We start from the raw sequence: 13,573 nt of genomic DNA, 5'->3' as shown, positions 1-13,573 counted from the left end.
CAGCACCTGGCCCTGAGCAAGGGAGAGGGCCCAGCCATCTTGGCCACTGGAGTTCTCCTGGGGTGTGACCCTCCCTCCTTCCCAGGCCTGACTGGGCTGCTGTCCCACTCTGGAGCAGGATTCTAGTCAGATTCCACTCCAGGATGATGTCCAAGAACCTCCAGGAGGGGAGGAGACCAGACGTAGTGGGGCAGCAGTGTATATATGGGCTGGGTAAGGGGGGAAAGGGCAGCAAGGAGAACAGGGGGCTATGTGGGGCCTCTTTGTTTCCCAGCCACGATGGTAGAAGAAGGGGGTGGCTTTTCAGAACCTTCCAACACTGCCATTGCCAGGAAAATGGGGCATCTGGAGGTTGTGGCTATTTTCTCCCCCACAGTGGGAACCCAGACTCTAGAACAGATGCACAAACCGTCAGACATGCACGGACGACAGAATAAAACTTGGGTTTATTCAGACTGTATCTTTTCCATTTGGGGTGGAGAGGCAGTATCTTTGGCTTTAGGGACATGTGCCGGTTGCTGAACTCCTCCGTGTGATCTTTGGGCTGCCAGGGTGACCCGCTGAACCATGGAGATAGTGACGAGGGGGCTGCAGCAGGGCCCTTCCGGAGCCCTCAGACCAATCCCGAACAGAGACCAATCATGCTGTCCAGTTGGCCCTGTCCTCTCCAAGAGTTAAGGAGCCGATGGCCGAGAACATTTTGACTCGTAATAAAAGAATAAAGGCTGAGAGGGGAGAGTCACTCAGGGGGCTCTCTCTTAGGCTCAGCCCGTAGGCTAGGCCTGTGCGAGGAGCACAAGTATCTGTATATAACTCCATGCTCCACAAGCGGCAGCTGGCTCCCGTGCCTCTCCCAGGCCCAAGCTACTTGGCAGGCCTCTGCCCAACCTTTCCTCCCTGCCTTCTGCAAGAGCTGGGCCTCCTGATGGAACTGAGGAAAGGGAAACTGCCCACACGTCCCAGAAGGTGCCCTTTCTTCTTGGTCCTTGCCTCACGTGTGCAGGAGGTCAGCGCCCACCTCGGTCCTTGGCCCCCCAGGGAAACGCCGCAGTGCTGATGGGAGGCTGTGGTGGAGGCGGAGGGGCTCACTGGGCCTCCGGCTGGGAGTGGCCACAGGGGGTCTGCACCATGCCGGCTTCGGCCAGGTTCCCGCTGAACCTGGCTGGGCTGTGCAGGAACTGACGGAACAAGGGGGAAGCATGGAGCTCGAGGTGGGGGCCTGGGCCCCTGGACAGCTCTGCCTGCCTGGTGACCACGGTGGGGGATGAGAGGACTGGGTTCCTGCACGGGTCCACCCCTTCAGACTGCTGGATAACCATTCTCGTGGCTCCACAGCACTGGGAGCCCCCCGGTCCAGTCTGCAGCTCCAGAACGCTCTTCTGCTGCCCAGTGGGCGGGGGGCTGGCTGAGGCAGGGGCAGGCTCGGGCTGCTCAGAGCACTGGGTGACCTCCTTCTTGCCAGCCTTTTCCTGGAGACCTTTCTGGTGGAGCTGGGCCTGGCTCACATCCTGTGCTAGGTGAGTGCTTTTCACTGAGACATCAAGGATGCCCTTGGGGCTGGCAGCCTCTGGAAGCTTCCTTGCGGCTGACTCAATAGAGATGAATGTTGGGGAGCAAGACGGATCTCTGCTGGAAGGCAAGACTCCAGGGAGGCCTGGGTCTTCTTTCAGTGTCTCTGGCCTCCTGGTGGAAGGGACATCTGAGGCTGCTTGACCCCTGGTCTCTGTGTGATTTCTGACCTTGGCCTGACTCTGGACCTCAGTATGGCTTGCAACTTGGGTTTGGTTCTTGACTACAGTTTGCCCTCTGACCTCCTGGCCTGAGCAGTTAGGTCTGGCTTTGCTTCTGTCTGTGTCACTGATCTTGCAGGCACTGTGGGCCTTCAGAGGTCCTTGGGAATGGTCCCTGGTGTTGGTCTCAGGCTGCAGGCTGGACATGGAGCTGAGAGCCTTGTGCACGGCCTCCTCAATGTCCAGCAGCCTGGCCAGAGTCTGTTCCCTCAGCCGGGCCACCTCTGTGCTGACCTTTGTCAGCTCCCCGAAGGCCTGCACCACTGAGGCCTCAGGTTTGTGGGGGGCAGCAGGAGTCTGAGGGGCCACTCCCAGCTGGGGCACAGTTTCAAAGAGCCTCCTCAGCGCCCGCACATCCACACTGCTTGTGGCCGCCTCCTCTAAGGCTTGCACCTGGCTCAGGAGGCCCTGGAGTTCTTGCTGGCTTCCCTGCAGAATCTCAGTGCTCTCAGGGGCGGCTTGCTGGGAACCTGCTGTGGGCCCCTCTCTTGGCAGACTGGGACCCTGCTGTGGTGAGGTGGGGTGACTTCTGAGAGCTGAGAGCTTGGGGGCCTCAGGGCTCTGGGCATTGCTGCCTGCAGTCTGGCTCTTGGTGAGTCCGGAAACCGTGGTGCTGGGGCCATGCTGGGGGCTGGGCTGGCTCTGTTCATGTGGGCATCCAGCCAGAGATACACATCTCTGGCCTGCAGTGGTGGGGACGTTGGCTGGCTGAAGGGCCGTTGCTTCTCTCTCACCTGGCTTGTGTGCTCCTTGCCCTGCCGCTTTGGAGGAGCTGCGACATAGAGCTGAGGGTGTGGGCAGCCTCTGAGGAGGGGGGATCTGGCTTAGGTGTGCAGGTTTGGGAGGTAGCTGAGGCTTCTTCCTTGGGGGCATTTTGGGCTCCAGTTCTGGGGTCCTTGTCTGTGACTCCCCAGGGGTTCTCTGGCCAACAGGGCTGCTGTGGGAGTGGAGAAGGGGGTCCTGCAGGGGCTCGGAGTCCTGCCAGAGAGAGTCCTCATCATGGCGGGTTTGGGCTGGGAAGTCTGGTCCTGTCACAGCAGCTGGGAGAAGAGGAGGAGGAGGAACAGAGGCATTATGGGAGTGCAGACTGGCACCTGCAGGCCGAGGCCCAGAGGCCAGAGTGTGGTGGGCTGAAGAGGCAACCTTCAGGGTGGTCTCTGCAGCTTGGAGGCCTCCTGGGCTGACTCTTGCCATTGCCTTCTCTGGAGATCCCCAGGCCATCTGTGTGCAGCCCCCAGGCTCCTCCCACCCGGGCCTCAGACTCTGACCTGGGGCTTCCTGGAGTGGGCTGGGAGCCTGGACTGAGAGGGCAGTGTCCCTGCCCCGCTGTGGGGGCTCTCTTTCAGAAGGCTGGACAACCCTGCGTGGTTCAAAGGTCCTCACGGGGTGAGCAGTGTAGATGCCATCCTGAATAGTCACCCACCCCTCAGGCAGCCCTCTGGGCAGTGCTTTCTGTTCCCCACTGACCTTTCTTGGGGGTGCTGGGATCCTGGGGTCACCTCCAGCCATAGGTCTAGTGTTGCTCTGGGCAGCCATGGTGACCACGGCTGATGCTTGCCGAGAACCGTCAGGGCGCCGAGCTGGCTCCAGGGCCGCCGAGCTGGCTCCAGGGGTAGTGGCTTGCTTGTTCTTATTCAGAACTTGCTGGCGCAGGCTTTGGGCCTCAGCAGTTGCCATCTGCAGATTCTGCATGGCAGCCTGGAGGTCTGGGGCCCCAGGCCCCGGGGATGCAGTTGTGGTTCCTTTGGACTTTTCCAAAGCCGCTATCCCTTTCTGCCCAGCGTGACTATCTTCCTGCTTTTCTTCCCCAGCCAGGGGCACTGCCTTTCCAATGGCCTGTGGGAGGTGGGGGGTGCCCCCCAGGCCTCTCAGATGCCCCATCCCCATGCTGGGGTCCAGTGGGGGAACATGGATGATGTTCTCTGTTGGGGGCAGCTTCTGGGCCCCCTCACTGGCTGGTACTGGACTCGGATTGGATGGTGGCTCCCACCGCAGACTGTGCAGGCCACTCAGGTCCCCTTTGTCTATGCAGCTGGCCAGCAGCTGCACACTGCCCCTCTCAGGGGCCCTGCTGGTCAGCCGGGGCTGCAGGGAGTAGGCAGTCAGCGAGACCAGGCCCTGCTCTGTCTCCTGCATCACCAGCCCAGTCCTTGCTATTGAGGTCCCCAGGCCACAAGCCAGCAACTGTTGGAACTCAGGATCCATGTCCTCGACATTCCCACTGCTGCCTGGAGCTGGCAGCCTCAGCGGCTTAAAGCGGAGCTGGCCCGCTGGGTCCTCCTGAACCAGCAGCCCCTGCTGGTCCACATCTGGCCGGCGCAGCACCTGGCGGACAATCCTGGGAAGCTCGCCAGACACCAACTCCTCCTTCCGTATGTGGGGTCCCCCCTGCCCTGGGCCTGGGAGCACATATTTGGCAAGGCAGAGCTCCCCTGGCCCTTGGGCCTCCATAAGGATGCCTCCATGGTGCAGGAGGCCAGGCACAGTGTGCAGAGTCCGCAGAGTCCCCTCAGCTGCGGTCTCCTGCCTCTCCAGCACCCTGTTGCCCGAGGGGCCCACGGGCTGCTCTTCCTGGAGGTTGCCCCCTCGGATGCTCTCCGCTGCCAGGGAGCCCATGGGGCAATTCTCAAAGAGCCAGGTGAACTTGTGCACGGAGCCCACAGAGATGGGCTCAGGGAGTACCCTGGACCCCTGGTCTTCCCTCTTGCCTGCCTCTAGGGCCTGGAAAACCTCCTTCTGCCGAGACACCTGCCCCGAAGGGATCTCCACTCGGCTGCAGTATCGCACAGGCTCTCTTCTGCAGGGACGGCCTGAGGCCTGCAGAGGCTCAGTTTCGAAGACATGTCCATCTGTCTGTCTTTCCCCAGCCTGAATCTGGCTAACCTGCAGGTGCTGCTCCCTGGAGCTTTCTGGCCTGTCCAGGGGTTGGGGCGCAAACATCCAGGTGCAGGATCGTGCCTCAGCCTTAGCTGTGGGATCGGTGATGTCTGACCCCTGCTTTTCTGCCAACTCACTCATTGGGCACGTCTCAAACAACCACCGGATGGTCTGCACGTCACCTTTGGGAAGTGCCTCAGGCTGGGAACCTGCCTGGCTCTTTCCTTCTTCTTCCTGGCGTTCTTGCCGTTCCCGCTGGTGGATTACCTCCAGGGGCTGGGTCTCAAAGAGCCACCGGGTAGTGCCAACGTCTCCAGCCACCACTTCCTGCCGGGTGATCCCCCGTACCACGTCCACAGTACTGGGGCTTCGGCCCAGTTGGTCCAGGGGCTGTGTCTCAAACATCCACCGGTAGCCCTGCACATCACCTCCAACTATCTGCTCTCTGCTGACAGAGGTCAGGGCATGGAGGTGGCCCTTGCCATCCTGCATGGCATACACCGGGGACCCTATGTCCTGGGACTGCCCAGTAGAATCCATTCCCTCTGCTCTGTTCATACTCCTGTGGGCTGAAGGCTCACCCTGTCCAATGCTGTCCAGGGGAAGGGTCTCAAAAAGGTTCTTGAAGGCCTTCACATCCCCCTTCACCCCATCCCTCTGGAGGGCACTTTGAGAGTGGGACAGTGCGGAGGAGCTGTTGCTGGGTAGATGCTCAGACGTGAGCCCCTCACACTCCCGGGGACCCACTCGCTGCAGGTGGCCCACTTGGACCTTGTCTCTAGGAGTGTCCAGTGGCTTCATCTCAAATAGCCACAGAGTAGAGTGGACATCACCAGGAACTACTTCCTCTTTGGGTGGTTGCTCTGCTCTAGACTCCTCTTCCCCCTTGAGAGTGTCTAGTGCTCGGGTCTCAAACAAATGCCGCTGCTGCTGAACATCTGGACCAGGAGGGATAAGGTCTGGGGATGGCTGGAAGTCTTTCTCATCCACAAAGATCTCCCGAATGGCGTCCAGCGGCTGTGTCTCAAAGATCCAGCGAGTTGCACTGACGTCAGGCCGGGCCCCCTCCTCCAGGGAGATCCCCCGGATTACCCGCACCTGGCTGGGGTCCCTGTTGATGGCATCCAAAGGTTGGGTTTCAAAGAGCCAGCGGGCAGACCGCACTGCGTTGCTTTGGATTTCCTCCCGGCACGCAGCCTTGACCTCGTGGATGGCACCCTCTGCATCCTGGATGGCACATAGTGGCTCTGTTTGGAATAGTTTCACTGTCTTCTTTACGTCGCCCTTCAGCTCCTGAATCTCTGAGCGCAGCTCCAAGGGGCTCTGCTCCTGGATGGAGGGGCGGGAGCCCAGGCGGTCCAGCGGCCGTGTCTCAAAGAGCATCCTGGTACCCTGGACATCCCCGCTGGCCTCAGGCTCCCTCACCGTAGCCTCCGCTGCCTTGGCCTGGCCAGTCAGCTCATCCAGCGGCTTTGTCTCAAACAGCCGGCGAGCTGCACGAACGTCCCCTCCGGATGGCGGCGGTCCGGCTGGCTCCTGGTCTGTGCTGTTGGCAAAGGAGCCTTCCTCAAACTTGCGGGAGGTAGCCTGGACATCGCCGCCAGACACGGGCTCCCTGGCAGGCGGCCTCTCACGGTCCCCGATGGCATCTAGCCGCCAGTTCTCAAAGATCCAGCGCATGCACTGGACGTCACCCTCCGTGGGCTCCTCAGAATCCAGGACGTCAGCCAGGTCTTCAGCCACGGCCTCGGCCAGGTTCTTGCGGAGCTCAGGGTGGATGTGCCTGTAGAGGCGGCGGAGCTCACTGGCTTGTCTCTGCTGGTGGAACTTGGAGAAGGACTCCTTGGGCGGTGGTGGTGGCAGATCCTCCAGGGCTGGGGGTGGAGGGAGGGGCAGGTCCTCTGCGGTGGCCATCGGAATGGTCGGCATAGGGGCTGCCTGCGTCTGGGCTTTGGCCATCCTTCTGAGGAGAAGGGGCAGAGGTGAGGATGGGGCTGGTAGTTGGGAGAAATGACAGCGGGCGGGGCCTAGGGGCAGAGTAGTCCTGCGGTGACCTGTGTTTAGAGACTCCCTCCCTCTCCAGGCCTCACCTGGGTATCACTCTGCCACCTGCATGGTTGCTATGTGACAAGTCTTGAACTTAGGGCCTATGGAGCCATCCATCAAGGTGGATCCTGCTTCCCCAGAATTTCCTGGGTTGCTAGGGAGCAGGCAGGGCACTACTGGCCGTGAAACTCTGTCCTTACCCCTACAAGGGATGCCAAAACCTCCAGTAGGCAAACTGGACATGTTCGATCCTCACCTTCCTTTACCCAAGTCGGTTTTCCCCTGGTAAACTCCCAAGGTGAATCCTGACGGATGGGGTTCCAGTCGGGAAGAGGCGGGTCCTATGGAGAAGAAATTCCCTTTCACAACACCAGAGGGCGCACTTGCCTCTTTGCCGGGAGTCCTGCCCAGCCTTTAACGTCTTGCCTCTCAACTCGCTCTCCAGCCCTTCTGGCCCCGGGAGGTTTAGCAGGGGCCTGCAGCCTCTGCCGTAGCAGAAGCAGCCCAGGCGCTGTGAGGGGCCGTTGTTCACCAGCTATCTCACAGCTCCGCAAAGCCAGATTCTGAATCCCAGGTTGGGGTTTTCTGTGCCATACCCCAAGACTCAGAAGATGGGAGTCAAGGTGATCTTAAGGGCCTTCTAGTCCAGCCACTCACAATTAAAGACAAGGAAATTGAGGCATAGAGAGAGTCAGATCTTGGCGAAGGAGTGGCAGGCAGTGCTGGCTCGGGGTTCCTAGATCCTATTTGGGGCCCTGTTCCCAAGAAATAAGAGGGAAGGGGGCGTGGAGCTTTCTTACTGGCTGTGATAGCCATCTGTTCCCCAACAGCCACCAGAGGAGAGTGTGAGGGTGACACCCACAGGGAGGGAAGGCAGTGGACAGGGGGCTTACTGCAGAGACCTTGCCCTGGCTCATGGGGACTCTGCGCCAACCGTAGGCCACCAGCCCAAAACTCCTGTACTTCTCCTTCTCCCTCTTCATGTCAGGCTTCCATCAGCTTCCATCAAGACACTGCTTCCCCCCACTTCCCTCCTCCCTTGCTGTGGCCTCCCACCCCTCAAGCTCTTCTCTGGTCTCAGTCCTCTGTGTGTCTTATCTGTCTTGTGACAGGTGTACTGACAGTCCCCAGAGGCCAGTAGGGAAGAAATGGGAAGCATGTCCCCCCTCCTGCTAACCCTGACCCGCTGCTCTGCTCCACACTCATGCTAAATATAGCTGAGGTCCTGGCCTCGGCCCAGCAGCCCTGGGCTCAGGAGGGAGGCCCAGGCTCAGCCAATGGGACCCTGGGCTCCCTCACCCACCTTATCTCCTCCTCTGTCCGGGGCTCCCTGATCCTGCCCCCTGTCTCCTGAGCTGGTGTCAGGCGCCTGGCCTGCAGGATGACCAGTGCTGGGGCCTGGTGGTGGGGGGAGGTTGAGGGACATGGGCAGCAGGTGGGAGGTAGGACTTCCTCCTCATGGTTACCTCAGAAGTGGGGGGAATTGAGACCTGTTTGCCACCCCCCTTCTGAGATAGCCATCCAGTCTGCCCACCAGACATCAGAGCCTGAGGGGGAAAACTCCGAAACCTGCAGCCCGAGTCTCCTCACACACTCTGGGTGGTTCCTTTTGTCTCTGAGTTCTGATGGGAACAAAGGCAAACCATGCCTCCCTGTCCTGTCATGACCATGTGGCCTGAGCGAATGGCATGTATAGACCACCAACTCCACCCCACCGCTGACCCCAGGAATCTCTAGAATCCCTGTTATGGTTACAAATAGTTAGCATCATGGAATCCAGGGATATCAGAGCTATGGGCCCTCAGAAATCAAAGAATCTAACGCCCCCTTGTTTAGACAGGGAAACGGAGGCCCAAAGACAGGGAAGGAGCTGTTCCGGGGGGCTCTGTAAGGTAGCAGCAAGGCCTGAAGCAGCAGGTTTTCTGACCCCTGCCCCTCCCACCCTTGCCCCTGCCTGGCCTGAAACTCCTGGGGCTTAAGTTTCTAAAGGACAGGGACGGGGTGGGGGGTGTGGGTGGAATTGGAACTGGGACCACCAGACTTAGGGTCAGACCTGAACCCCAAGAAGTGTGCCAGAGCTTGGCCAACTAGGGCTGAGCCAGCCTCTGAAAGGTGACCCCACCTTTGCGCCCAGGTCAGCTTCTCCTTGGCTCAGCCTCCACAGGTCTCTACATCTGGGCAGATTCAGATCTGGTCCCCCCACCTCGTGTCCCCTGAATTTGCCCCAAGGGCTTTCCCACTGGGCAAGACCATGGCCTGGGGCAAAGTCTGCCCTCCATCCCAGGCCTAGGCCGTGATATGTGGGGAGCTGGGCTCAGGCCAGCCCTGGGGAGACATTCCTGGTGCCAGATATGCCAGGACTTTTGCCCACAACAGCTGGGCATGGGGTTTGTCCTAGCAATGCAGAGTCAGCCCTACGTCCTCCCCTCCAGCCCCCATGTCCTCCGACCTCTCTTGTGTCCCTCTTTCTTCCAGACCTTGGGCCTGCCTGGGGCTTCCCTGAGAGGAAGTCCTGAAGCCTGAGGAGCTCCACACCTGTATTTTTAAAAATGGCAGCTCCAGGCCACCTACTCCTGAAAGCCTTTCTGAATGATGCCAGGCTGGTAAGAACCTGTCTCTTCTGTGGGACTCAGGCCTGTGGCAGCCACTATGGGAGCTCCCATGGGGCTCATGCTAATCCTCCTTGAACTTCCTCATGGAACTTTTATATCAGGGATCCCCCACTCACCAACATCCAGTTGCAACCTCCTGCCTCCACCCAGAGGTAACTGTGATTTACACTGCCTGAGAGCCATCCCACATTGCCCGCAGGGGATCCCAGCCCAGAAAGCCAGCCTGCCGTGGAAAGATGAAAGGACAGGCTACTCACCTGAAGGTCCCACTTGGCCGAGGGGGTGCTCGAGGTCTGTGGCAGGTGTGATCTAATGGTCTGTCTGTCCGCTTTGGCTTCTTATTCGGGGCTGGTCCCGCTCTGCTGGCCTCTTTAGACGCCTTCTCTCTGCCCTGGCTCACGTCTCTGTCCTCTGCCCGCCTAGCAGCTGCCTTTATCTTGCTGGCTAGGGGGTGGGCCAGGTGGGGGTGGGTGGGAGAGGCTATGTTCAGAGCATGAAGTGGCTCAGTTATTTTTAGGGCTTGTGGAAGTTCCCCTTCCATCCCAGGGAATCGGTTACATGTCCTTTCTGCTGCGAGGGGAAGGGGAGTAGGGATAGCTTCATTCATTCAAGGCTCATCTGAGAATTGGGGTCAGTGACTCAGCCATGGTGTGGGGTAGAGGTGTCCCAGACTATTTTGAGGGGATGAATCAAGAGGGACATCTGACACCTGGATGGCCCTGCCCCCTTATCCCATGTGGCCCCCCTGTCTGGACCGGTCTCTGACTATTCCTGATGTGTATGTTTACTGTGCTAGGGGACTGGAGGCCCCTGAGGGCAGGCCTGGGCCCTCTTCTCTGCTCCTGGCCTGGACACTTCTGAGGGTAAGCCCAGCTCTCCTTCTCCCCCATTCCCTCCATGCTAAGGATTTCCCCTCTCTTGTCTTTCCTTTTCATGCCCCATAGCACCGGGCTACACAGTCCAGAGTGCAACTGGATCGGGGGAAAGACTCCTGAACTTCCAGGCCTCAACTCTTCACTAGGTCTCTGACTTATCAAAGAATTCCACGGAATGGTTCTGTGGTTTTCGTAGCAGATAATCTGGGTCCTTGTTTACTTTTGAACTCTTCTCTCTGACTCAGGGCCCAGACTTTCTGGGAATGGAGGGGAAGGGAGGGGTGGCACGCGGCAAGCTGACTGGGGGTTATTTCTGACCCTGGAGTCATCAGCTTCCCAGTCACAGATGACTGCGGGGGGTTATGCCTCCCCCTTCTTTGCTTCCCAGAACCCAGGGTACATAGCAGGGTCCAGAGATCCTAGCATCCCGACCAGGAAGGGTGAGGGGCATCAGGGGACCATCCAGAGCACTCGAAGGAGGCGTTTTCCCGGGCGCTAGCCCTAAGGCCATGCAGGTGCATTCTGTTACCCAGCAGAACAGGGTCTTCCTTCTGGCATCCGGGATGCCCTCTGGTGCCAGGCAGTGATAGCAGGCACTGCTCGTTTTTTCCACTGAGTCAGTGTGAGTCATGCTGCATTAACATGGGGCCAGAGAGAGGGGCATCTGGGAACCCCTCTCCTGCATCCACTCCCTCTTTTGGCTTCCCCTGTCCTTTTCCAACCCCTGCCTGCTCCCCAGGCTTTTCCTGATCATCTGGTTGGTTCTGTTCTAATACAACTCTCCTTTTCAATATAGTCACCACTAGCCTCAGCTGCTTATTTATGTTTAAACTGAGTGAAATGAATTAAAATTAAAAATCCAGTTCCTCCATCACGCTAGCCACATTTTGAGTGTTCCATAGAGACGGACACATCCCTGTGCAAAGTTCTGTTGCTCTGCTACCGCTATCAACACTGAAAATCTCGTAACAGAGGGTGTTTCCCTCTCTGCCTTGGCTGTCAGGAAGCTCTGAGCTACATTCCTAGTCAAGCAAGTAGGCTTTGCGGGCTGCATCCTGTGTAATGAGGGTGACCAACTGCTGCCTGTCTCCAGGGGGTTCCCAGAATAAAGGACTTTGAGTTTTAAAGCTGGAAAACTTGAAGAAAACCAGAGTGAGTTAGTCATCCTATGTGTAATGATTTAACAGGGCCACACCATGAAGGTGTCAATTACAAGGCATGAGGCATGATTTATCAGAGTATCTTTTTTTAAAAAATATTTTATTTATTTATTTGACAGAGAGAGAGAGCGTGAGCCAGGTGAGGGCCAGAAGGAGAGCGAGACAAGCAGACTCCCCACTCAGTGCTCAACCCTAGGACCCTGAGATCATGACCTAAGCCGAAGGCAGACACTTAACGGACTGAGCCACCCAGGTGCCCCTATCAGAGTATCTTTGGTGGAGACATTGCACAGCTCTCTCTTTCAGCTCCCTCAAACCATCTTGGGAATGAGGCTGGGAATAAATAAATACACGGAGGTTGAATGGCTATGCTGATTCATCGATCTTTGTCAAAAGGCAGAAGGGCCTTGGGGGAGGGGTGGTGGTTTCCAGGGATGCCAATGCCTCCTTCTGGAGCCCACTGCTCCTCAGTCTTAAGAGTGCCTTCCCCAGTCAGCCCCTCCCTCCACGTGGGGCTCCGCCAAAGCTGGGCGTTAGTCAGATGTTCACAGTCTCCCTGCAGAGCCGGCACGCTATGGCAGAGCTCAGAGCCAGTAGCTGGAGGCCCACTCGGCGGAAGCTCCAGGAGAGACAGGGTCCAGGGAGGATTATGGGCCAGACTGCCTGAGTGTAAATCCTACCTGTGACACTCACTAGCTGTGTGAACTTGAAGTTCCTTACTCCTTCTATTCCTCAGTTTCCTCATCTGTAAGATGGGGATAGTAATTGTGCATACCTCAAAGTGTTGCTGTGAAGAATATACATCTCTCTCTCTCTCTCTCTCTCTCACACACACACACACACACACACACACACACACACACAACCGGTGCATTTAGAGTAGGGCCTGGCACACTATAAGCTCAATAAATGAGTAAGGTCATTAAGTTTTTCCTGGATCCCTGCCACCCCCAGCTTCTCCAGGTCCCAGATCCCAGTGTGTCCTCTTGGTCTGAAGACAAGTGCCCTTCAAGGCTCTGGCTGGCAGTCCTGGCTTCCCTCTAACTGGGAAGCAGACACTGGTGCCAAGGGCCAGCTCTGAGCGAGCCAGGCTGGGTCTGTTCCAGGCCTGCGGGAGACAGGTCTGCTCAGCCTCTTGATAAAACCATCTGAACCCAGAACAGGGGTTTTCTGCTCTGGGGGGAGCTCTGAGGATGGGCACACTGGAGGAGAGTCCCCACCTTCCTGCCAGAGGAGCGTGGCTACCACGTGAGAGGCGGTAGAGCGTGCTTTTGAAAGCATGGGGTCCGGTGTCAGACTGCTGGGGTCAGATCGCCAGCCTGTCTCTTCCTATTTATATGCCCTCTGAACGTCTTTCAGTTCTCTGCACCCTAGAGTCCTAGCTCGGGATCTTCCAAGCGTCAGCACCCCCATCCCGCCCCCAGTGGAACATTTGGGAGCAAGTGACTTCACTGGGAGGGGAGGAATGTGGTGAGGGAGTAAAGTGAGTTGGGGGCAGGAGGAAAGCAGGTTACTACTGTGGACAGCTGGGGCTTGATCCCATGGGGAGCCTCTGAGAGCTAGTGTAGAACGTGTGTCACCAGGGCAAGGAAGCTGGGGGTGTTCACCCACCATCGTCACCCCCACCTGGACGGAAGCACTGCCTCTCCTATCCTTCCAGCCTGCCCCACAGACAGAGAGATACAAGGGTTTAAGGTGGGAATCTGTGAGTCTGTACAGGGACTGTGACCTGAAGTGGAGTGTGGGGGGGGGGGGCAGGGACCAGTATGTGTGTGCCCATTTTACAGGTCAGGAAATGAAGGCTCAGAGAAGTTAGGTCAACATATGAGTGATGGGCTCAGCAAGGACTAGTACTCAGGCTTCCTGCCCCGATCAGGGTGGTCTAGCCCCCGGGGATGCTTTGATGCTTTGTGAGGAGGGATGTGATGGGGACGAGGCAGACCTGGGTCTCACTGAGGACATGGCTGTCACCTGACAGAACAGCAGGAAGCCTGGAGGTGACTGCCCCTTAATCCTTGGGCTTGGAGAACTGCTGTCAGTCCTGCACACATTCCAGGGACCCCAGAGCACTTGTGGCCAGGAGGGGTGCAGTTGGCAGCTTCCTGGGACGGGGGCCCTGCCCTTTGACCCTGTTAGCATCCTGCTGGCGAATTTCCCCTCCTCCCTTCCTTCCCCAGTACAAATTACGCCCTGCTGGGAGCCAGATCCTAGCT

At 58.2% G+C, this 13,573-nt stretch overlaps 1 protein-coding gene across 4 annotated transcripts; it reads right to left on the bottom strand.

The window, feature by feature from the left end:
* Nucleotides 1-427: 427 nt before the first annotated feature.
* Nucleotides 428-9,975, bottom strand: XIRP1 (xin actin binding repeat containing 1). 4 transcript variants are annotated; one of them, XM_044383313.3, is made up of 3 exons: nt 9,583-9,975; nt 3,258-6,630; nt 428-2,830 (listed from the first exon to the last, which is right to left on the bottom strand). In XM_044383313.3, exons 1-3 carry the CDS (start codon nt 9,930-9,932, stop codon nt 2,822-2,824), a joined length of 3,732 nt encoding a protein of 1,243 aa, XP_044239248.2. In that variant the 5' UTR covers nt 9,933-9,975; the 3' UTR covers nt 428-2,821. The 4 variants fall into 4 exon arrangements, with proteins under 4 accessions (XP_044239248.2, XP_048072188.1, XP_044239245.2 ...); XM_048216231.2 differs by having other exon boundaries at nt 3,258-6,627; nt 9,583-9,924; XM_044383310.3 differs by having other exon boundaries at nt 428-6,630.
* Between the last annotated feature and the right edge of the window lie 3,598 nt (nt 9,976-13,573).

The sequence above is a fragment of the Ursus arctos genome, unplaced genomic scaffold, assembly GCF_023065955.2.
Source record: "Ursus arctos isolate Adak ecotype North America unplaced genomic scaffold, UrsArc2.0 scaffold_20, whole genome shotgun sequence".
Lineage (NCBI taxonomy): Eukaryota > Metazoa > Chordata > Mammalia > Carnivora > Ursidae > Ursus > Ursus arctos.
The sequence above is the reverse complement of the archived record's forward strand: the minus strand, read 5'-3'. Positions and strand labels throughout refer to the sequence as shown.

What these genes read in the sequence shown, in the direction of transcription:
- XIRP1 (XM_044383310.3), bottom strand. Translation starts at nt 9,932, where the DNA reads ATGAATGAAGCTATCCCTACTCCCCTTCCCCTCGCAGCAGAAAGGACA. An exon ending in CGGCCAAGTGGGACCTTCAG is followed by an intron (nt 6,631 to 9,582) that starts GTGAGTAGCCTG and finishes CCTTCTCCTCAG; the next exon opens with AAGGATGGCCAAAGCCCAGA.